The sequence below is a fragment of the Haematobia irritans genome, chromosome 4, assembly GCF_050003625.1.
Source record: "Haematobia irritans isolate KBUSLIRL chromosome 4, ASM5000362v1, whole genome shotgun sequence".
In the NCBI taxonomy this organism is placed as follows: domain Eukaryota; kingdom Metazoa; phylum Arthropoda; class Insecta; order Diptera; family Muscidae; genus Haematobia; species Haematobia irritans.
The window spans coordinates 91,108,915-91,135,286 of record NC_134400.1 but is presented as its reverse complement, the minus strand read 5'-3'; the positions used below and the strand labels follow the sequence as shown (position 1 = coordinate 91,135,286).

General features: G+C 34.8%; 1 protein-coding gene across 1 annotated transcript in view; it reads right to left on the bottom strand.

Moving 5' to 3' along the window:
• The window catches only part of LOC142234680 (uncharacterized), a 36,355-nt gene extending 30,700 nt beyond the window's left edge, over positions 1-5,655 (bottom strand). Inside the window, exon 1 of the mRNA XM_075305860.1 lies at positions 5,383-5,655. Within this exon, the coding sequence (XP_075161975.1) occupies positions 5,383-5,385 (3 nt within the window). The 5' untranslated portion in view covers positions 5,386-5,655. The remainder of the gene's footprint in view (positions 1-5,382) is intronic.
• Between the last annotated feature and the right edge of the window lie 20,717 nt (positions 5,656-26,372).

Here is a 26,372-nt window from a genome sequence, read left to right as displayed (position 1 = left end):
TATTAATAAAACATGTATTTTGTTGAAGAAAAAATTATATAGGCAATTTATAAAATTGTATTTAAAAACGAAGGTAAGCAGTTCTAATTTTGAAGTAAACTTCAAAATTAGAACCACAAATATGTAAGATTTGTCCAAATGAATGAAAAATGTTCAATAAAATCATTCCATATATGAATTCAATTCAGTTAATTTTTTCATTCTGTAGTATAGTGGTACATAAATATAGGAAAATGTTAACTAATATATGGAATGCATTCTACCTAATTTCAACGAAAATCACATCGTGCAAAAAAATAAAAATGTCTTTGGCGCTATACGAAGTTCAACTTTCTTCACAATGAGTTCATTTTAACTTAAAGAAGGGGTCACTTTTTTCTGGGTGTACTGAATTTAACCGTATAAAGTTTTCTTGATATTGTATCGGTAACATTGAATATTTAATCAGCTGGTAAAAAATTGGGGTATTAGAGGGTTAATAACACACCAAGTTATAATATTTTCATCGATTTGTGGAAATCTCAAAACATGGAATAATATTTAGTCTATGTTTCTCATAAAACAGCCTACTTTTTGTTTCCTGCGCAACATTGACGTGCGACATATTACTAACATACCAGATTATAATGCTATATAAATGACGTTTTGTCTTCGTGAAAATAAGTTCAATCATAATACTTTTGCTAATGTGATCAACACAAACTGGCGTGTTGGAAAATTAAATTAGTTTGCATCATTTAAATAAATAAACAAAAAGCACACACCGGTTTCTTTTTCTCTGAAAACGATATAATAAAAGTTATAGTCATATAGTTTTATAAACTCTCATCCACGATCAATGAACTATGATGGCACAAATGCACCCATCTACTTATGTACGTTACATAACTTACAAAACAGTCATGTCGGCATCTCACATTAGGTTAAATGGGTGCAGTTCACATATAACACTTGTCTTAGATGGGCAAAAAGCAAAACCTTTAAAATAATCGAAAACTTTTCTTTAAGCATGCCGTTATGAGAGAAGAAATTCTACAAGTGAATAGTAAGTCAACTGACCCTGTGGGTCTTTAACCTTAGGTCCGAATACTAAATACTGTGAGCTCATATAAAGGCTTTTAAGATCTTGTGCAACTTTAATACCGCTTTAGGCAATAAAAACAAAACAAAATCACGTATATACGGCCGAAAGTTCAGCCAGGCCGAATCTAATGCACCCTGCAGCATGGATTGTGTACAAAATTCTACTACAGACTGTTATCAACAATGAAATTACTTACATGCTATAGCAAGTAAGTTCACATGGAGTCTCTGTTATATCTCATACACATTACCCTTCCAAAATCCACTTTAACCAGATTTCAACTGTCATTTGCCTTATAAATAAGGAATTTCAAATCCACTTTTAATAGATTTCGAGTCTAATGTGAATGAGGTATTAGATAAAACAAGTATATACGGCCGTAAGTTCGGCCAGGCCGAAGCTTATGTACCCTCCACCATGGATTGCGTAGAAACTTCTACTGAAGACTGCCATCCACAATCGAATTACGAGTACTTGGGTTACGGTATCACTTGCCGATGGCAAGGTATCTTAAAACTTCCTAACACCGTCATCTTCAGCCGGATCGGATGAAAGTTGCTGCTCTTAGAGGATCCACAAACCAAATCTGGGGGTCGGTTTATATGGGGGCTATATATAGTTATGGATCGATATGGACCAATTTTTTCCTGGTTGTTAGATACCATATACTAACTCCAGATACCAAATTTCAACCGGATCGGATGAATTTTGCTCCTCTAAGAGGCTCCGGAGTTCAAATTTGAGGATCGGTTTATTTGGGGGCTATATATAATTATGGACCGATATGGACCAATTTTTGCGTGGTTGTTAGAGACTATATACTTACACCATGTACCAAATTTCAGCCAGATCGGTAGAAGTATGCTGCTCTTATAGGCTCCGCAAGCCAAATCTGGGGGTCCGTTTATATGGGGGCTATACGTAAAAGTGGCCCATTTGCAATACCATCCGACCTTCATCAATGACAACTACTTGTGCCAAGTTTGAAGTCGATAGCTTGTTTCGTTCGGAAGTTAGCGTGATTTCAACAGACGGACATGTTTAGATCGACTCAGATTTTCATCACGACCCAGAATATATATATATATATATATATATATATATATATATATATATATATATATATATATATATATATATATATATATATATATATATATATATATATATATATATATATATATATATATATATATATATATATATATATATATATATATATATATATATATATATATATATATATATATATATATATATATATATATATATATATATATATATATATATATATATACTTTATGGGGCCTTAGAGCAATATTTCTGTGTATTACAAACGGAATGACAAAGTTAATATACCCCCCATCCTATGGTGGAGGGTATACAAAGGGTAGATTAAATACCTGTATAAGCCACGATATGGACTAAATTTGTCATGGTAGTTAGAGGGCATATATATTAACATCGTACACAAAGTTTTAACCGTATCAGATGAATTCTGCTCCTCCAGGAGGCTCAAGAAATCACATTGGGGATCGTTTATATAGGGGCTAACTAATATGGAGAACTATTTTAATAGTTATTGGAGACCTTATACTGGCAACACGTACCAAACTCAAGCGGATCGGATGAAATCTGCTTCTCCGGGAGGCTCTAGAAATCAAATCTGGGGATTATGTATTATGTTAATTGATCAATTGGACTAATTTTTACATGGTAGTTATAAGTTTGCAATATTATTCGACCTACATCAACAACAACTACTTTTGCCAAATATCAAGCTGATAGCTTGTTTCGTTCAAAAGTTAGCGTGATTTCAATAGATGGACAGATATCGCTAAATCAACTCAGAATTTCACCACAACGAAGAATGTATACATAGACAGTGTGCCTAATATATATATTGCAACCAATTTCAAGATGCTATAATTTCCAAACTACTCGTCCGATACATTTCTTCGAGTGACAGTCATTTTATTGTTTACAAGCTAACTGAAGCATTTTGATCTATTGTATTCATAAATAAAGTTATTCGTAGTGGAATTCAAGAGCGATAATGTGATTGCTTTATATTTGGTATGAAGCCTCAAGTGGCTATCGCTAGAGCTCTGCAGCATTTAAATGTGAATATATCTTTTGTTTCTCGTACCGCGATACCTGCAGAGCTGCATTGCATCCAAAAAGTGGAGAAGTAAAGGTCAAATGTGATCGAACTCCACGACGCACATTTCGCGAAAACAGATGCAACACATATTGAAAAATGAGCTTGGACTAAAGCTATTAAAGTTCCGAAAGGTGCAAAAGCCCACTGATGCACAAAAAAGGTAGATTGGAAAGAGTCAAGGAGTTTCTTCGCTTGCACGAATGTGGCTAGTTACTGAATTTCTTTCTCCGATGAGGAGCCATTCCAAATTGAGCAGTTTGTGAACAAACATAATGATCGGGTTTATGCATTTCTTCCATTGACAGTAATTTTATTGTTTACAAGCTAACTGAAGCATTTTGATCTATTGTATTCATAAATAAAGTTATTCGTAGTGGAATTCAAGAGTGATAATGTGATTGCTTTATATTTGGCATGAAACCTCAAGTGGCTATCGCTAGAGATCTGCAGCATTTAAATCTGAATATATCTTTTGTTTCTCGTACCGCGATACCTGCAGAGTTGCATTGCATCCAAAAAGTAGAGAAGTAAAGGTCAAATGTGATCGAATTCCACAACGCACATTTCGCGAAAACACATTCAACACATATTGGACTAAAATTAAAGTTCCAAAAGGTACAAAAGCCCACTGATGAACAAAAAGTAGATTGGAAAGAGCCAAGAAGTTTCTTCGCTTGCACGAAAATGGCTAGTTATCGAATTTCTTTCTCCGATGAGGAGCCATTCCAAATTGAGCAGTTTGTGAACAAACAAAGTGATCGGGTTTAATTGCTACAGAGGTCAACTGAAAATTTACACTTTTGATTGGTCACCAGAACTCCAGCGCCACCGATTGTTATCCTGTAACGACAGATGATTGCTCCCACAAGTATTCATTGACCGTAGGGTCAAAGTAAATGCTGAATATTATCGGGAAAATGTGCTACAGGCAGTATTAAAGCGCTGGGCAGACAAACAGCACCATCGCACTTAGCATGCGATAACTGTGAATGGCTTAAAAAGTAGGTTCCTCTCTTTATATCTACCACATAAAAGCCACCAAAATTTCTTGATCTTAATCCGTCGGACTTTTGCGTCTGAGGGATTTTGAGGAGTATGGTTGACACTAACAAATACCAAAATATCAAGACGGTGATTCACTGGAAATGATCCACAATACAGTAGAGTAAAGTTGTGAACGTGTTACTCACGCTAAGGCACAAAAAGAAACGATCATCAGAAATGTCGTGACTTACGACAAATCGCCGCATTCAAGAAAAATGATTTTAGTGACTTGCATAAGTAAATTAAATGTGTCACTAAATTATTAGCGAATTCAACTCGTAAGCGTTTTTATGTTTGTGAGTGGGATTATATTCGTGGGCGTATTTTTCCGAAATTCGTTAATCACGCAAACTCACGAAGAAATTACTTTCGTAATCACCCTCACGTACTACAGTTTGGTTTGCTAATGACGGCCGTTTGAAGTCCGCAATTCGTACCAAGGATTGCCAATTCGAACAAACCTAAACTGATTCTAAAATTTGATGTTATTTCAGACAGTTTTTCCTTTTGAACAATAAAATTAAACCCATAAGAAATTATAGCACTTACTATGTTGCATTACATACCACACACCCTTTATTCTTTATGGAGTTTCATATCAATATTTCATTGCGTTACAAGCGAAATGACCATCTTAGTATACCCGAATCCTATGGTGGAGTGTATTAAAACTATTAAAAAACAAAAAAGTTGTTAATCTAAAGAAAGTACTGCCATTATTTTCCATTTTGAAAATATTTCAACATCTGGCCTGATTTTGTTTTAAACGCATAGAGTTCAATGTTAACAAACCAACATTTATGAGAAAACGAAAACGAGAATCGAAAGTACACTCCCCCTCAAAATGATATGACATATTTGGATGGATGCATTACACTGAAACATTCCATTGTCTTTACTGGCACCAGGCCTGGTTAAGTAAACAATTATACGCCAACTTTTATTTTCACCAATGAATTTATTAAGACGAAGACTATGACATGCAAGAGCGCTTTTATGTGGGTAAATATGACGTTTAACAAATCGGCTAACGTTTATAATAAAGAAAATGATTATAAACTAACAATATCACCCCAAGTTTTGCACCTACCATATTTCCGTATATTTAATTTGGTTATGTGTTGATCAAAAATGGTTTTATCCAAAATACATATATGTAACTATTTTCTTAATTTTTTGCTATATAAAATTGACTTTAATTCACTTGTTTTGGCTTTCACACCAATTGAACGAGATTTTATTTATTTCCAATTTTTTTCCTTTTTTATTTTTGTTTACATCAATGTAAAGATATACGTTTTTGAATTTGGAGATTTTTCTCCTTCTTTTTTTCTCCGTTCACGAAGTAATATCACCTCACGCTATGAAGTATCTCGTTACACTGGTTTATTTGTCAGCTTCACATACAGCATTTTAGTTATGTCTGCAAGCCGCAATGGTCAATGTCGGAGCAGATGTTTTTAGCTCTTTCTCTCTTACCCAAAACACTCATTTGAACTTGATTCATTTCGAAATATTCCCATATAGGTTCGAAAGTGAGAAAGTTACGTTGTACTCTTCTCGAGTATTTGATGTGTTTGCTTTAGTCCACATTGATAGCAGACAACATTGTTGCCAAGTTTTTTTTTTTTGGAAAATATGATAAAAGTTTCCCACTGCTATCATATTTTCCATATAACAGCAACCGCTAAAATAAAAACAATTTATTTTGATCCAAAATTGTTTGCCTTTAATTAAAGTGTTTAGTGTCAAGGTCGGGCTTTAACTAAAATTTCGAGAAAGCAACAGAAATTTAAATCTAGTAACCCTGGATCCTCCAACATTTTTTGTCCACATCCAATGAACTTCTTTTGGAAACCCCTTAGAAACAGTATCTTCAAACGGTTAAAATAAACCGTTTAAGGTGAAAATCTAAATATTCGACAGTTAAATGTCTCAAAAAAAGTAGAAAATAAATAAAAAAGAAAACAAACAATGAAAATAAAAATTGTATTTGAAATTGAAAGTAATGTTAAAAATTTTATCCCCGCAGGGATTTTAACTTGTACCGGTTGACTTTTTTACTTCCACGAAAGTTCTTTTGAGAATATTTTGCAAATTACGAAAAATTTTAATTTTCTTTTGAGTTAAAATGAAAAAAAATATGTGTCGAATATAACAGAATAAACACGATGTTTAACAAAAAAAAAAAAAAAATTAGAAAAAAAAATTGACAAAAGATTACTGTTGGTGAGACTTGAACCTGCGTTCTTTATTTTTTAATTCACACTAATATGTAATTATGTAAAATTACATTATTTCCGTTTCAAAAAGTTGTATTTGTATTGTATTTAAGAAAGTGGCTAAAGGGTATGTTTCCGTCAAATAAAGTTTCTTTACATCGCCCCGTGGTCGCTTAAAACTAGGCTCTATAAATAGGACTGCTTAACTGTATGCATAGCTTGTGTGTTGATAGCCATAGCGATAATTATCTGCTAATGACAAAACAGCAAAGTAGCCCATTGGCTTACAAGGTTAGGTTGGGTTAAAGTGGCAGCCCGATTAAGATTCAGGCTCACTTAGACTATTCAGTCCATTGTGATACCACATTAACTAAAAGTACCTATTACCGCTGAACCTTCTCGATTATTTTCCTTTGTAGATTCGACCAGATTGTTCCAAAAACATTAGCAGACTGCTTAAGTTAACGTTTTCCAGATCCGCCATTAATCTGAAGCTATATGCTCTTAAAAGTTGCTTGCGCTTTACACAAAATGCAGGACATTCACACAAGAGGTGTTTAATTGATTCCTTTTCCTCCGCATCATGACAGCTCATACAATAGTCATTATAATTCGCGCCAATAGTTTTTGCAAAATCGCCTATCAAAAACTATTGGCTTACAAACTGCATGATCCGCGGTTCGATTCTACGTCCGGACGAAAGGTAAAATTTGAAAGATTTATAAAATCGAATAATTTCTTCTATATAGTTTGTACTACAGACAAATGTGCTAAGAACGAAATAAACCTCGTGGAAACAAGAAAGATGGAGGAAGAGGGATGATGCAATTAGCCAGAGAATTAAAAAAAAATAGTTAGTCTTTATGAAATTGTTGTCTTTATCATAAAAACTATACGTTTCTTCCGAACAAACTTCCATACAACAAAAATAAAATTGTAAACGATGGATGTTTGTCTAAAATTTTGTTTTGAAGGAAAAAATTATTTTTTACGTACGGGTTTATTTTATAAATTCTTAACTAAAATATTTTTCTAATTGCAATATCCCGGCAAAAGAATTTGGGAGTTCTCATTAATTCAAGTCATTACATTTAATGTACATCAAAAAATGATTTTCTATAGATGGAATTAATTTTCAATTCACAAGAAGTTTTTTTGAGGTGATAAAATAACATCAGATCCATTTCTCGACAGACTTCGAATTTGTCAAAAATATGCATACATGCATACACATGAAGTAACCAATTTGAAACACCCACAAACTTGCCAACTTAGAGGAAACAAGTAAGGAAAGTCTAAAGTCGGGCGGGGCCGACTATATTATACACTGCACCACTTTGTAGATCTAAATTTTCGATACCATATCACATCCGCCAAATGTGTTGGGGGCTATATATAAAGGTTTGTCCCAAATACATACATTTAAATATCACTCCTGACTACTACAAAATCTATAGACTCAAAATTTAAGTCGGCTAATGCACTAGGGTGGAACACAATGTTAGTAAAAAATATGGGAAACATTTAAATCTGAAGCAATTTTTTAATTTTAAATAGCTACAATGCTAATTCTACTCCCTTTGCAAAATTTCAGCTAAATCGGAGTTAAAATTGGCCTCTGTGGTCATATGAGTGTAAATCGGGCGAAAGCTATATATGGGAGATATATCTAAATCTGAACCGATTTCAATAAAATTTGGCACACTTGACTACACTACTAATTGTACTCCTAGTGTCCATATCGCGCGAAAGATATATATGGGAGCTATATCTAAATCTGAACCGATTTCAATAAAATTTGGCACACTTTACTATAGTACTATTTGTTTTTCTTGTGCAAAATTTTAAGCAAATTAGGGTAAAACTCTGGCTTCTGGGGCCATATAAGTCCATATCGCGCGAAAGATATATATGGGAGCTACAGTGTGGCGCAGGGTATAAAAACACCTCAGCTTTCACACAAAGAAAAAAATATGTTCATATCTTTATTCGTTCATAAGTTGCAGAATTATTGTCAAAAAATAAAGCGATTTGGAATCACTATATAGTGGTAAGTATAAAAGAAATCAAAAGACTTAGGAAACAAACTTGACATTTGTCAAAGACACTTGTGAACTACTCGTGCAGTAAATTATGTATCAGGAAGCACGATGAATATTTTTATACCCTCCACCATAGGATGGGGGTATATTAACTTTGTCATTCCGTTTGTAACACATCAAAATAGTGCTCTAAGACCCCATAAAGTATATATATTCTGGGTCGTGGTGAAATTCTGAGTCGATCTGAGCATGTCCGTCCGTCCGTCTGTTGAAATCACGCTAACTTCCGAACGAAACAAGCTATCGACTTGAAACTTGGCACAAGTAGTTGTTATTGATGTAGGTCGGATGGTATTGCAAATGGGCCATATCGGTCCACTTTTACGTATAGCTCCCATATAAACGGACCACCAAATTTGGCTTGCGATTGCTCTAAGAGATGCAAATTTCATCCGATCCGGCTGAAATTTGGTACATGGTGTTAGTATATGGTATCTAACAACCATGCTAAAATTGGTCCACATCGGTCCATAATTACATAAAGCCCCCATATAAACCGATCCACCGATTTGGCTTGCGGAGCCTCTAAGAGAAGCAAATTTCATCTGATCTGGCTGAAATTTGGTACATGGTGTAAGTATATGGTCTCTAACAACCATGCAAAAATTGGTCCACATCGCTCCATAATTATCACCAGATTTGACCTCCGGAGCCTCTTGGAAGACCAAAATTCATCTGATTCAGTTGAAATTTGGTACGTAGTGTTTATATATGACGTCAAACACCCACGTAAAAATTTGTCGAAAGCGGTCAATAATTATATATAGGCCCCATATAAACCGAATCCCAGATTTGACCTCCGGAGCCCCTTCAGCCGATTCGGTTGAAATTTGGTACGTGATGTTAGTTTATGGTATCCAACAACCATGCAGGAATTGGTTCATATCAGTCTATAGATATGACTTCCGGTGTCTTTTGGAGAAGCAAAATTCATCCGATCTGGTGTAAATTTGGTACGTGGTGGTAGTATATGATATTTAACAACCATGGTAGTATATGATATTTAACAACCATGCCATAATTATATATAGCCCCCATATAAACCAATACCGAGATTTGGTTTTGGAGCCTCTTGGAGGAGCAAATTCATCCGAGTCAGTTGAAATTTGGTACATTGTGCTAGTATATGGCTGTTAACAACCATGCCTAACTAGGTCCATATCGGTCTATAGTTATATATAGCCCTCAGATAAATTGATCCCCAATCACACAAAAATTGGTCCATATCAAGTTCATAATTCTATATAGCCCCCATATAAGCGACCCCCATATTTCAATTCTGGCTCTCTACATACCGTGCAAAAGTCCATGTCGATTCGTAATTATTTGTAGACTTACCTATACATACCTGTTTTGTCTAATATATACCACGTATGGACTAACACACAATTTAGAAAATTTAAGAAGTTTTAAGATACCACAACCCAAGTAATTCGATCGTGGATGACAGTCTTGCATAATACATAAGATTCGGCCTGGCCGAACTTACGGCCGTATATATTTGTTTATTATTCTTTTTTATATCGATATATACATTTGTAATGAAAAGAAATAGAATAAGAAAATGCATTGTAGAAGTAATACACCTAGGTGAAGAAGTAGTTACATATATTTATAATATTTGCAATTGATTAAAGTACAAAATACTTTTGTATTAATAAAAATAAATATATACAAATAATATAAATAATACAATATAAGATATATAGATACATAATTATGTATGTATTTTTTTACCAAATCAGAAATTTTTGTATAGAGAAAATTTAGACCAGGAAGCAAGAAACTCAGCGGAATTCCTCTATGGCGGCCAAATCCAATGACGCTCTATTCAAGCACTCCTTTAAAGCTAAGGGAACGGAATTGTCAATTTAATGACTTCTGATGTTTCGTTTGATTGAATTTTTGGTGGATCGGCGTCGTCTTTTCAACAATTTTCCACATTAATTTATTTCTATTTCCATACCTTAAATGTATACAAATTGATTATGAGAAGTTGTAAAATAAGAAGTATTATTCCCTATTTAAAACGTATTTCAAAAGATACAATAATTATAACAATTATTTCTATAAAACGATGTGGCGAATTTTGAGTCCACTGAATGACTTAAATATGGCCGACATTATTCAACGAACAATATTTTCATGTTATGTATGTAGAAGCCACTTTTGCTAAGAAGTGAATGTAGCATACAAGTATTTAAAAGGTAAGTAAAAATTAAGTTTATTATTTTAAAATAAATAAATATATATTTCATCCAATTTAAATCGATAGTACATACATCTATTGGATGAAATATATATTTATTTATTTTAAAATAATAAACTTTATTTTTACTTACCTTTTAAATACTTGTATGCTACATTCACTTCTTTATATTCATAATTTGTCGTTCTGTTCACTTTCATGTGAGGACACAAAGGTACTTGTCACTTAAGTTTTAAGTACACAATAATACTAAAAGAATTTGACAAATAAAATGCAAGCGAAAACCCAGTTTTTGTTGGTTAAACATCTGGGAGGGTAACAAGGAGAGCATAATTTTATTTTGCATTCTAATTTGCTCAAAAATGAATATCATGTAATAGTTTTCTTATTTTAAGCCAAAATCGACTTAAGATAGCAAATCAAATGCAAGCCAAACATTAAGCACACACACACACGATGCTCGGGGGTTCGATGAGAGCATCGAGGAGAAAAAAACTCTATTTTGTGTTCTCAGCATCTAACTCTCACAGACCTTAATTCGTCTGCAAATTTTCTTGTTTTAACTCAAAACGAGCTTAAATCAAACTTTAACTACTTGAATTGGACAAATAAGCACATTCTGTACTTAATATGAGTATAAATTAGTATTTGCGTACTTAAAATGTTAAGTACGAATTTAGGGTAAAAATAAGAATTGGGAACTTGATTTTAGAAATCTACTTTTCTTTGAGTGGACTTTCGTAGTTAAATATTTCACTCCGATTTACTTGAGATTAACATTTTAGAAATGGGTGCCAAATTTGGTCAAAATCGGCTCAGATTTGAACGATTTGGGTAAAGACAGCCACGATACCCACATTTTCTTTGTAACATCGGCACTGCTAAGTCGAAAACTTGTAAGAATGACTCAAATATACTTCTAATACACATCTATCAATCGATAAATTATAAATGTAATTTTGCGAAGTTGCCTAAAAATTTGTAAATATTTCCCATATTTATACCCTGCGCCACACTGCTTTAGCCGGTGTAAATTTTAAGTCTAGAAATTTTGTAGAAGTCTGAAGAAATGTTGTCCAAATCGGGCCACTTTTAAATATTGGTTAATGGGATCATTAACAAGTGCATAGATTTTGTAGAATTGAAAACAATTTTCTCCAAATCTGTTCAGATTCAAATTCATGCATATGTGAATATGTGTACCTTTATATAGCCCTCAACAAATTTGAAGGATTTGAAATGGTAGCAATAATTTTGTTCCACAATATGCTGAAAGGCCGACTATGAGCCCTGTCCGACTTTGAACTTTCTTTACTTGTTTATAAATACATATACTGAAGACTGCTGGTATCTCCTCATATTGTGATGGATTTTATATCATAATTTAATTTGTTAAATATAGGACCACATTGTCTTAAATTTGAAATATAGGGTTTAATTGGCATCAAATGTGAAATTTACACCTTTTTTGCACACATAAAAAATACGATAATTTATATCCATCCATTTATGGTACCCCCCACAATAGAACAAACTACAAACTAGTGGTATTAAAATGAGATTTAATTATACTACCCGGAGTCGCAGTCGAGGCTGATGAAAAATGCTGGAGTCGAAGTCGAGTAAAATTGGCTCGACTCTACCACCCTGATGCAAAGTCTCACGCAAATCGGAGTAAACCTTTGGCTTCTGTGGTAATATGAGTGTAAACCGGGCGAAAGATATATATTGGAGCTATATCTAATTCTGAACCGATTTGGCTGATATTTGCCAAGTTTTCCGAGACTAACAAAGTAACCTAACCTAGACTTTGATTATAAAAATGTGTTCATGGACAGACGGACATGACTATATCGACTCAGGAGCCCACCCTGAGCAATTTTGCCAAAGACACCATGTGTCCATCTCGTCTCCTTCTGGGTGTTGCAAACATATGCACTAACTTATAATACCCTGTTCCACAGTGTGGCGCAGGGTATAAAAATATATTTACAAGAAAATATATGCCGAAAACAAACAATAAAAAACGGTGCATAACATAAGAAAATATTTTTTTAAAAAATATTTGATAAAAAAAATTGCCGCTGTTGAGATTTTAACCTTCGTTTCTTATTTTTTTGTTCATACTAATAAAGAACATCTCGAGAAGCAGTTAGAATGTTATTCCTTGGTGTCGTATTACGATCATACCACAAACATTTGAATTGACCTTTCGACGCCTTATGTTCAATGGCGTTTGAGGCTGAGTGTGCTAAGGCGTTCTGTTATGGTGCCATGAAACCCAGGTTCAACCCCTGGTCGGAGCGAAAAAGTTTCAAACTGTACAAATTGGATAATACGAAAATAACAGTTTAATAAAAAATATTGATGATAAAAAGTGAAATTGGTGAAAAAAAATTTTCGCTTTTTACCTCTAAAGCAATGCAAAGTATCCAAAAAGGGAGTACTTCCGTCCTATGACAAGCCCATGTAAAATTCATTGGAGATGATCCAAGTTTGCACTACTTCCGGATCACAGATTGGGGATACAGATTGGAGTAATTTATATAGAATATATATCAAAACCTAGACCGATATAGCCCATATTCGAACTTGGCCTGCGTGCAGATAAAAAACCTATCTGTGTGTTCAGGATAACAGCACAATTATTGAAGGCTGTAGCGTGATTACAACATATCTGTATGTTATATCCTCCCCTAGCCCGACATTCCCCTCCCGATTTTCTTGAAATTTCAGGTATGTTTAAATGTTATCCCAAACAGCGTTTTTCGATATTTGATCGGCAAAGGGGAAGTCCCTTTTTTTGAAAACAACAGAGCAAAAGGTTTCCGTTTTTGTGGAAATTTACAGGTACCCTGGGAGAAAAAGAGTAAATTATGTTTCAATATCTAGTCGAGGAGTTACAAGATCAGATTTTCTTGAAATTTACTGGGAACGGTAGAAAAGGGCACCTTTTCCTTTCCCGATTTTTTGAAAATTGTTTGAAAAGTTTCTGACTTTCTTGAAATGTATTCGATACTATGTTCGTTTTTCGAGTTGAAAATCACTTTATTCTCGCAATTACTTTTCCAGAAATAATCAGTTATAAATGAAAACAAACATATTCCTATAAAGTCTTGCTGAAATCCAGAGGAACAAAAATTGCACATCAATTGAGTTAATTTATCTAAAAACAATTTAGTAAAAACTTAAATTTACATTTTTACCATATTTAGAGTATTTCCATTCACCATATTCTCCAATTTTTTTCACTATTTTAACACGTTTTTTTACAATTTAAAAAGTTTTCTCCGCAAAATAAAAAACAAGACGTAAGTATATAATTGCACAATTTTATATATGGACATAACCTTTCGATATATCGATGAAAGTTCAAAATCCCTAACCACCCAGTCTTAACCCATGTAATACTTCCATAGAACATTTCACCAATATGTTATGTGAATGGGCATGTGCATTTCACGTCACTACGATATTATTACAAAATATGATTATTTCATATACTTTCCTTACATGTTGACACATTTTCCCATTGTACCTGACCAACGTTGTTGGTTAAACCTTTGTGAGTGGCAGAAGTTGTTCAAATAATTTCCCATTACCCAACCCTCACCAGTTATGAACAATGGAGACTGACGATTCAAAGCAAAAAAGCATTTAAATGTAAACATCACCATACAGTTTTGTTTATACATCACATTCCATTTGGTCTGATTTTATGTTTATTGTGACAACGGTGTTGTCTTTTTTCTCTTTTAATATGAATTTTGTAATATACATATTTAGTTAACATATATGGCAATTAACTAAACTTGATTTGTGACGAATGCCGGTCTATTTTGTACATCACTGAGGTTTGTTCTCTTAGTCGGTGGTTATGCGTTTGAATTTCTTTATTGGTTTGTAATTCCGTTGTTTGAACATCCGTTCTTAAAACAATAAACATAGTAAAGGTAAATGTTTGAATACAAACTTATTACCAGGGCTGTGGAGTCGAGCCAATTTTGCTCGACTCCGACTCCGACTCCGACTCCAGCATTTTTCATCAACTCGACTCCGACTCCGACTCCGGAGTCGACTCCGGGTAATATAACTAAATCTAATTCTAGTACCACTAATTTGTAGTTCTATTTAGGGGGTATATATGGGGTATATATATGGATCGATATAAAGTATCGTATTTATTTATGTGTGCAAGAAAGGTCTTAATTTCGCATTTATACCAATTAAACTTTTTATTTCAAATTTAGGGCAATGTTTAATAAATAAAATAATGATATAAATACCCATCATAATATGAGAAGATACCGACAGTATATGTATTTGTGGACGAAAATTATTATAAAGGGTTATATTCCCATATGCATGAATTTGAATCTGAATCGATTAAGACAAAATTGTATATACTTCTAGAAAATCTCTGTACCTAAAATTTAAATCTAACGTTATGGGACGTAACGCAAAGAAAGTCTAAAGTCGGGCGGGCCGATTGTAACATACTCTGCACAACTTTGTATTTAGATCTACATTTTTGATAAAATCTGAAATCAGACTTCTACAAAATCTCGTGCAATATTTGGGAAACATTCATAATTTTTTATATAGCAAAATTTGAGTCACTTTTACCAGTTTTCGACTTAGCAGTGAGTATCAGTAAGAAAAAAATTTGAGAAAATTTGCTATATAAATAAAATTTTGACAAATTGTTTTATAGAAATAAAATTTTGAAAAAAATATAAATAGAAATTTTGGAAAAATTTTTGTGTAGTAAATAAAAGTTTGCAAAATTTTCTATAGAAACAAAATTTGAACTAAATTCTCTATATAAATAAATGTTTGAGAAAATTTTCTATATAAATAAATTTTTACCAAATTTTCTATAAAAAAAAAACTATAGTAAACAACTTTTGACAAAATTTTCTATAGAAATAAAATTTTGAAAAAAAATATCAATAGAAATTTTTGGAAAATTTTTTGTGTAGTAAATAAAATTTTGCAAAATTTTCTAAAGAAATAAAATGCTGCAAAATTTTCTATAGAAAGAAAATTTAGACTAAATTTTCTATAAAAATAAAATGTTGACTAAATTTTCTATCGACATAAAATGTTGTATAAATTTTGTATAAAAAAAAATCTATAGTAACAAAATTTTGGCACAATTTTCTATAGAAAAAAATTTGAAAAAATTATTAATAGAAATTTTGGAAAATTTTTTGTGTAAATAAAATTTTGCACAATTTTCTATAGAAGCAAAATTTTGGCTAAATTTTCTATAGAAATAAATTTTTGACAAAATTTTCTACATAAAAATATTTTTATACCCACCACCATAGAATGGTGACAGGGGTATAATAAGTTTGTCATGTCGAAGATGAGCTAGAACGGTCCAGGTTTTGATATAGCTCCCATATCAACCGATCGCCCGATTTGGGTTCTTGGGCTCATAAAAACCGTAGTTTTTATCCAATTTGCCAGAAATTGGAAACCTAGAGGTATTCTAGGGCTATAAGGAGGAGTGCTGAAAATGGTGATTATCGGACCATGTTTTAATATAGCTCCCATATAGACAGAACTCCCGATTTTATTTCTTGAGCTTCTAGAATCCGTAGTTTTTATCCAATTTGTCTGAAATTGGAAATCTGGAGGTATTCTAGGACCATTAAGAGGTGTGCCGAATATATTGTGTATCGGTCCAGTTTTTGATATAGTCCCCTTATAAACCGGCCCTCCGTTTTGGGGTCTATATTCTAGAACTACAATAGATGTGCTGAATACTGTACGTATCCTTCCATGTTTTTGGCGTAGCCCCATTAGTCCGATTAGACCAAAATAGACCCAAAAAATTATTGAAGTTGGTCCGATGGTCAGACCAAATGGAATTTTTCTGCAGAAATAACATTTGGACAAAAATTTCTATAGAAATAAAATTTTAACAAAATTTTCATAGAAATAAAATTTTAACAAATTTTTCATAGAAATAAAATTTTAACAAAATTTTGTATAGAAATAAGCTTCTTAAAAAATTTTGGGATACAATATTATGCAAAAATTTTGTACAAATTTTAAGAAAAAATAAAATTTTGCGATAACTTTCTATAGAAAAAGATTTCTGCTAAATGTGTAATAGAAATATAATTTTGGCTAAATTTTTTACAGAAATTAAATTTTGGCTAAATTTTCAATAGAATTAAACTTTGGCTACATTTTCTATAGAAATTAAATTTTGGCTAAATTGAAATTTTGGCTAAAATGAAATCTATTGAAATAAAATTTGGACCAAATTTTTTATAGAAATAAAATATGGATAAAATTTTCGATAGAAATAGAATGAGGTCAAAATTTTATATAGAAATAAAATTTTGAAAAAATTTTCTTTCGAAGAAAAATTTTTGAAAAATTGTAACTTTTAAATTATATTAATTTAAATTAGAAAACTGGTCCCCTGGTACGAATTTTGGAAAAATTTGGTCCAAAATAAAAATTCGTTGTTGCAACGCTGGTAAGGCCTCCATATAGACCGGTTTCAGATATTGAGGGTACAGAAGGTGCATTTACCATTAATGTAAATTTGCCAGATATTACTTCTCGTAATCATAAAACAGTTGGTGTACTATAGATTTTAGATTTCAAATCAAGGTATTTTTTCTTAATTTTCTTGCACATTTACAGGATATGTTTATGATTCCTTTAAACTCAAACAAAAATAGTTTTTATAAATCCGGAATCTGATAGGTAAAATCTTTGCATTTATTTTCGGGATGCGAACTGGTTAAACTGATCTGTCATCAAACCCCCATGGAATTTTCTAGGGAAATTAGTATATTTGATTCATGTTTATGATTCGGCCCGGACGAACTTACTGCTGTATATACTTATTTTATTTTTTATTTTCTATAGAAATAAATGTTGACTTAATTTTCTATAGAAAAAAATATTTCTATAGTAATAATATTTCGAATAATTTTTTTATAGAAATTAAATTTTGACAAAACATTCCATATAAATACAATAGTGACAAAATTTTCTATAAAAAACAGCTTTGACAATTTTTTCTGTCATATGTGTGTAGGTATATAGCCTTAAAATAAAATTAAAAACAATAAATTCGAATTATTGTTCGAATTATTTCAAATAAATTGATATGGGGATTAAAATGGATCGATCCAGCCCATTTGCTAGTCTAACATTCTAGGAAATATAAAATGATAGCCGTAATTGGAAGTTGATTTTCATTTCCAATCATGGTGTACATTGATCGAATGCATAACGCATTGGAAACTAATTTGCGTAAAAACTTTTTTAGTTACAAAAATGTGAAGTGTTTTAAAAAATTTGGTTTAGCCGGAGTCGGAGTCGAGCAAAATTTTTACGACTCCGACTCCGACTCCAGCCAAATCTTCAGACTCCGACTCCAAGACTCCGACTCCGACTCCGACTCCACAGCCCTGCTTATTACTAACATAAATTTATAGATGACTAAAATTGTGTGAATTTGACTTTTTGTATGCCCTAAACTAAAGATTTCTTAGTGAGAAAATTTTTATTCGGCGACACCATATTCATATTCGGTAAATACTGTTTAAAAAGATAGTTGATTTTTACGCTGAAATAAATTATTTTTTTAATTTACCTACAAAAAAATACATGTAGCATTAATGTTATTACTTTATTAACAAATATGTTATAATTGTACTATATATATTTTACGGCTATAAATAAGTAGACTTTTGTATTACAAAATTGAATGAAATAAAAACATGTTTATTTGGCAGTAAATTCGGCCTTGCCGAATCTTATGTAACCACGAACATGGATGCCGTATAAAGTTATAATACAGACTGTCATCCCCAATCGAATTACTTGGGTTGTGTTAACATATCCTAAAACTTTTTATACCCTCCCCCATAGAATGGGGGGTATATTAACTTTGTCATTCCGTTTGTAACACAACGAAATATTGCTCTAAGGCCCCATAAAGTATATATTCGGGGTCGTGGTGAAATTCTGAGTCGATCTAAATATGTCCGTCCGTCCGTCTGTTGAAATCACGCTAACTTCCGAAGGAAACAAGCTATAGACTTGAAACTTGGCACAAGTAGTTGTTATTGATGTAGGTCAGATGGTATTGCAAATGGGCTATATCGGTTCACTTTTTACTTATAGCCCCCATATAAACGGGCCCTCAGATTTGGCTTGCGGAACCTCTAAGAGATGCATATTTCTTCCGATCTGGCTGAAATTTGGTACATGATGTTGGTATATGGGTTGGGTTGGGTTGTAGAGGGTGACATCAATGTTTTATATTGATGCCCACTTAGACCAGTATAGGTCCATTGTGATCCCTCGATGTGATTTTTCAATCTATCTTCTTCCGATGCGGCCGCCTCGTCCCAGAAACTTCCCTCTGCTCGTTCTCTTTGAAAGAAATCTCAGAATAACCAACCAGAGGCCCTGATGAAGGCAAGTATGTTCCTTAAGCTGCACTCCCGTAGATCAGTGAGAGTCTGAAAGAAAAAGGAGCCCAGTATCTTGTTTCTTTTAAAGGATAAAGCTGGGCACTGGCACAGGAAGTGGTACGAGTCCTCCGTAACTTCCGGGTCCAGGCACCATCTACAGATATAATCGTCTTTAAGTCCTATTCTTACCATGTGTTTCCCAAGTGTGTTGTGTTCTGTTATAATACCAATCAGTGGCCGTAATTCCTCTCTGCTCATCGACAACAAAATTTCGCAGTTTCTACGTTTGATTTCATCCCATATCAACTTGGTTTGCTCGCCACCAACCGAAGAGACCCAGCGTCTACGCCATTGCTCATCATATTTAACCTCTATCCTGTAATGATAAGAAGATAGTGGAGGAAAAACGTCCGCTAGGACATTGTTCGTTCCACGAGCACCCTCCTTAGCCAGCACATCCGCTTCCTCATTTCCTATTATCCCATAGTGCCCAGGTACCCAGCACAGAGTTATATTATGGTATATGGTCTCTAACAACCATGCGAAAATTGGTCCATATCGGTTCATAAAAATATATATAGCCCCCCTATAAACCGATCCCCAGATTTAACTTGTGGAGCCTCTAAGAAAAGCAAATTTCATCCGATCCGGTTGAAATTTGGTACGTGGTGTTAGTATATGGTCTCTAACAACCATGTCAGAATTGTCCATATCGGTCCATAATTATATATAGCCCTTATATAAACCGATGCCCATATTTGACCTCCGGAGCCTCTTGAAGGAGCAAAATCCATCCGATCCGGTTGAAATTTGGTACATTTCGCTAGTGTATGGCCGATAACAACCATGGCAAAATTGGTCCGTACTAAAAATTGGACTAACTTACAATTTAGAAGCTGATGTTAAGAAATTTTAAGAGGCCTTGTCATCGGCCGCAAACTTAGTAATTTAATTGTGGATGACCGCCTTAGTAGAAGTTTCTACGCAATCCATGGTGGAGGGTACATAAGATTGGCCTGGTCGAACTTACTGCCGTATATACTTGTTTGTTCTGCATTTTACCAAATAAACAATTTTTTATAAGTTTTAAAGATTTTTTAATGTAGCGGTAAACACTTGTCTGAAACCTCTTAACTCAAATATGTTCAAAAATTCGCAATTTATCTAGAAGGGATTTTGCATTTTTTTTCGAAAAAAATTAAATAAATTTTACCAGTTTACTAATTCTTACTCTGTTTTTAACCAATATGAAATAAAAAATTTAAACATTGCCCATTAAAAATATGAAAACAGCGAATTATATAAAAATTCAATTATGTGGATAAAATAAAGATGAGATGACTCTTTGATAGTGCTTCTAAAGTTATGCCTTTACACCAACTTCAAAATTTTTTCGCTGGGTAGTTATGAACCGTTACGGACCACTTTTTGCATGGTTGTTAGAGGCCATTACCCAATTTCTATTGGATGGGATAAAATTCCTAAAGACTCAGCAAACCAAATCTGGAGATCGGTTTATATAGGCCTATATAATTATGTACCAATATGGACCAATTTTGAGATAGCCATAGACTAACAGCACGTAACAAATTTCAACCGGATCGGATGAAATTAGCTCTTCTTAGAGGCCTCACAAGCCAAATCAGGAGATCTGTCATATGCTTACAGTATGGTACTGGGCAAATGTTTGCTAGAAATCATAAACGAATTCCTCGCCTTAGTCAAACCAGCAAACATTTTTAGCTCATATTGGGTACATAACGTCATAATAAGAGTATCCAGATATTTCGAAAATGGTCCTGGAAAAGATTTTGAAACTCATTTGGTCAAATATTTGTCTAGTGTGACCACACCCTAACACTCGGAAAAAAATTGGTTTTGTAAGGGGTTCTGCAAACCAAATTTGGAGGTCGGTTTATATTGGGGCTATATGTCCTTAACACAACTGCTTGTGTTAAGATTCAAGTGTTAGCTTGTTTCGTTCGGAATAGAGGTGTGCGCGTGACTGAAATTTCACTCACACTCACGCACATTCACGATTTATTCACGCACGCTCACGCACATTCACTAAATGAAAACCAGTACTCACACACGCTCAATCACGAATTACTTTTAAAGACTCACGTTCACGCACGTTTCACGACAAATTCACGAGACTCACGATATTTTCCAAACTGAAATCAGCAAAGGTAACAAAGTTCAAAAATAGAATATAGTTCGAGAGCCAAATTAACTTCAGTTAACATAAGAGTGTGAATTAAATCTTGATTATTTTCGTGAGCGTGATTTTGCAGAAATTTTATTCACGCACATTCACGAACCTATTTTATTTCTCACGCACGAAATATTTATCTTAGTCCCATTCACGCACATTCACCAGAGTTGCTTTGGATTTTGTTCACGACTCAAGTGATTCACGCGTGTCACGAGAATTTCGTATCACGCGCCCACCTCTGGTTCGGAATGTAGCGTGAATTCAACTGACGGTCTCAGAATATACATACTTTATAAACGGAAGGTGAAGGATATAAAAAATGAAAAAATTCAGCGGTTTGTTGCATTACATATCTATCATTGTGTATGAGGAGGATTCTTGTTAGTATTAATTGTTTCTATACTCGGTACCTCATAAATATATTGCGAATATCTAAATGTATAGAGTTTTGCATTCGCCGAATATATTTTACTTGTTAAGAGTACGATTCGAATGTGATGATATAATAATTCAATACGGTTAGTGTGGGGCTGCATGTAGTCCGTTTACAATACTGTTTACAATCACAATAATGTTGCACTACACTCAAAAAAAGTTTACTTGGATCGAAAGATTTTGACCTTCCAGTAAGGATTTTCGTTTTGATTCCGAGCCAAGGATGCGGATAAATTTAAATTTCGGATGAATAAAATTAAGTCTTTGACTACACTTACATTCGAAAACGACACCAAAATCTATTTCCCCACTTAGTTTTTTTTAATATTTCCGAATAATAGTATTCGGGTTCGTCTACACAAAAAAATATTTAAGGTAGCTCTTATTGGGGAAGAGATCCCGAGGAAAAGTAAAGTGGATGAAAATAGGAAGAGGAGTGACACAAGAAAATACGTGGCTTAAGATGTCAGTTAGTCACTAGCGGTTCCACCGCCCACCCAACCATTCCAAAGAAGTTCTTTGACCCCATTATAGAAATCCTTTATATATAACTCTTCCTCTTTCGCGCAAAGAAAAAATAACACCAAAATATTCTTAATTAAAAAGTTGATTGAAGTTGAAAGCTTTTTCAATTAAAAAATTAATTGATACTCTTACCCCCATTTTCATAAAGCTCCGTTAGTGTTCCGTTAACTAACCAACTTTTAAACCGTATTATTGACGAAGCTGTCATCTTGCCTTTATATTCTATAGGCCAGTTAGGAACTTAACTGACGAAAATTGTTCAGTTAAAGTTAACCGGTGAGAAGATATTTGCAATTTACTTTCTGTTAACTGGCAGTTAAAGCCTAACGGAGCTACATGAAAATGGCCGTTAATCTTTTTCTTTTTTTCATTCAACCGTCGAACGGAACGGACGTGTTTTTCATTAGCGGATAAACTCATCGTAATAGGTACCTACTACGAATTTCAAGTGTGGTGGGATATTAAGCCACCATGCAGCGAAATTCCAAGTCATCCACTGGGTTGCTAACTTCAGGGCCCAGTGGACGGGTATCGACTGGAGTTATAAATCTGGGCAATGACCAAGAGTTAGGCCCAATTAGTCGACCTGTAGACGGGTCGACTGGTGGCGACACTCTGACAAGTCGAACTTTTTCTAAGGTAACGACATCAAAAGGATGTAATCCCTCACGAAAGAGATTCAAGGAACGCAGAAATGCTTTGTTTATCCTAAAGAAGTTAGGATCAGTCGACCCAAGCACGCTGTAGGCTAAACAAAGCGATTCCTTAAAATGGGCTCAAGGAATTCTTGAGACTGGAAAAAGGGAACGATCGCCGGATGAGCTGCCATCCTCCAAAAGGGATCAAAGATCGTTTGCCTCAGTTGCTAAAGATAGCCTTGTGATGGCTATCATTAATAAAGGAGCATTGGACGGTATGGTTCCAAAGCAAAAATGGGGGGAAATTGAGAATGCTCTGTCTGTCGTCTACTCACAGGTGCTGGAAAAGTTTCCCGGCCCAGATCCTCGACACCAAGAGGCTGGTTGGTATCAAGGACGATTTAAGCTAGTCGCATTTGAGGACCAGAGGTCTATAGAATGTTTTAAAGCTGCTCTGATACTAATTGGTGAAGTTTGGGAAGGAGCTGCTCTGGAGTTAGTCGAGAAGAAAGACATACCGGCTAGACCTAGAGCACATGTCTGGATACCTGCAAACCCTTCTGACCCTGAATCTATTTTAAATAGACTGAAACGATGCAATCCAGATCTTCCAACAGCTGATTGGAAGGTTGGCCGTTTGGATGAAGTGGATGGACCAAGACGGCATGCAGTGTTTATATTGAACACTCAGTCTTTGCCACATCTGGCAAAGTCCCAGGGCCGTGTATGTTATGGCTTTCATTATATCCAAATGAAGGTGTATAAAAACGATCAGCTAAAGGATTCAGAAATGGACAAGCCTCTGTCTGAATCAGAAGTAAGCGGATCCTCTTGCGAAGTCGAGGGAGATACCAAAGTTGAAGACATGGATAGATACCGTATGCGTGAGGAGGCTTCTATTGCCTCAGAACTCACCAAAGTCGAACCTATGGTTATTGCGAGAGTCACCGATATCTCTGAGGAAATTGTATCGGAAACTAGAATAAGATGGGCGCTAAATAGCTTTGGACCATTCAAATCCCCCGGACCTGATGGAATTACTCCGGCGGAGTTACAAGCTGTAACTGACAAAATTATCCCCTGGTTGTCAGTGATATATAAAGGATGTATCAAATTATCATACATCCCAGGAAAGTGGAGGGAAACAAAAGTCGTTTTCATACCTAAAGCGGGAAAAGCCTCTCACTCGAGGGCGAAGGATTTCCGACCAATCAGCTTATCCTCATTCCTACTTAAGACTCTGGAGAGGATGATAGATATTTATCTTAGAACTAGCATCGATTCAAGGTTGTTCTCGAAAGGACAGCATGCATACTCGAAGGGCAGGTCTACTGAGACCGCACTACATGAACTAGTCAGCTTTATTGAAAGCTCACTATCTGTCAAAGAATACACAATCGTGGCGTTTCTAGACATCGAAGGGGCGTTCAATAATGTCCATCCGAGCTCGATATTAAATGGACTGACAACTCTGAATGTTGATCCATGTATACTCAGGCTATTAGACGAACTGCTAATGAAGAGACGTATTTCAGCCACACTAGGACAAGCAAACATACAAAGGTATGTGAACAGAGGCACTCCCCAAGGAGGAGTTCTATCACCTCTTCTTTGGAATGTTGCTATAAATAGCCTTCTGGTTACTCTAGAAAAAGAAAGGATAAAAGTGGTGGCATACGCAGATGATGTGGCTCTGGCAGTCAGGGGAAAATTCCCATCCACAATCAGAGATATTATTCAGAGGGCCCTCCGGATGACTGAGAAATGGGCGAAAGACAATGGTCTTGGGGTAAATCCTGCAAAGACAGAATTAGTCATGTACTGCAACGATCGCAAAACTCCCACGGTTAGGCCTATTTCCTTAGGGGGTATTGAAATTCCCTTTGGTGAATGTGCAAAATACCTTGGCGTTATTTTGGACAGGAAGCTGAACTTTAAGCTTAATATTGAAGAAAGGGCGAGAAAGGCAACTGTAGCTTTGTACTCGTGCAAAAAGGCAATAGGAAAAAAGTGGGGACTGAAACCAAAAATTGTGCATTGGCTATACACGGCAGTGGTTAGACCTATAATGCTATATGGTGTTGTAGTCTGGTGGCCGGCACTTCAGAAACCGACTTGTTTAGATAAAGTTCAGCGTATGGCGTGTTTGTGTATTTCAGGCGCATTCAGCAAGACAGGAACAAATTCCCTTAATGTCGTGCTGCATCTATTGCCTTTAGACATTTTGGCCAAACAGTCAGCTGCAACAACGGCTGTGCGGTTGCGCGAACTATCGCTGTGGTCGGAAAAAGGTTACGGTCACAGTTCTGTCCTCAAAATAATGCCAGATGTGCCTAACGTAGTGGATTACACTTTGGCGAGTCCACTTTTCGACAAAAAGTTTGAGACTCTAATCCCCAACAGTGAGGCGTGGTGCACACACACCCCGGGGAATAAAGAATATATAGATTTCTACACTGATGGCTCCAAATTGGATGGACAAGTGGGGTTCGGAGTATATTCTAATGATCTGGAACTTCGAATAGCGAAAAGATTACCTAATCACTGTAGTGTTTTTCAGGCTGAAATATTAGCAATAAGAGAGGTGGCGAATTGGCTGAGAAGTAATGTTCCAAAAAATGTGGGCATTAATATATACTCAGACAGTCAACCTGCAATAAAATCCTTGGACTCTGTGTTCCTCAACTCGAAAACGGCCATCGACTGCCGCAAATCTCTCAATGAGATGGCTGAGCAGTACAATATTCACCTAATATGGGTGCCTGGCCATAGGAACATACCGGGGAACTGTGAAGCGGATGAGTTGGCAAGGCTAGGGACTACCTTACATATTCCAGGGGAACTAGAATTTGTTGGTATGCCCCTAGCTACCTGCAAGCTCATGCTACGTGAGAAGGCTGTTATGATGGCAAATGTTCGATGGGAGAATTGCAAGGGTTGTAACGACACCAAGCAAATATGGCCCCATTTCAACTTAAACCGCACACTAGATATGATAATGTTCTCGAGACGTCAGATATCACTCCTGATATCTGCTATAACGGGTCGCTGCCTGATAGGCGATTTTGCAAAAACTATTGGCCCGAAGTATAATGACTATTGTATGAGCTGTCATGATGCGGAGGAAAAAGAATCAATTAAACACCTCTTGTGTGAGTGTCCTGCATTTTGTGTAAAGCGCAAGCAACTTTTAGGAGCATATAGCTTCAGATTACTCGCGGATCTGGAAAACGTTAACTTAAGCAGTCTGCTACTGTTTTTGGAACAATCTGGTTGGT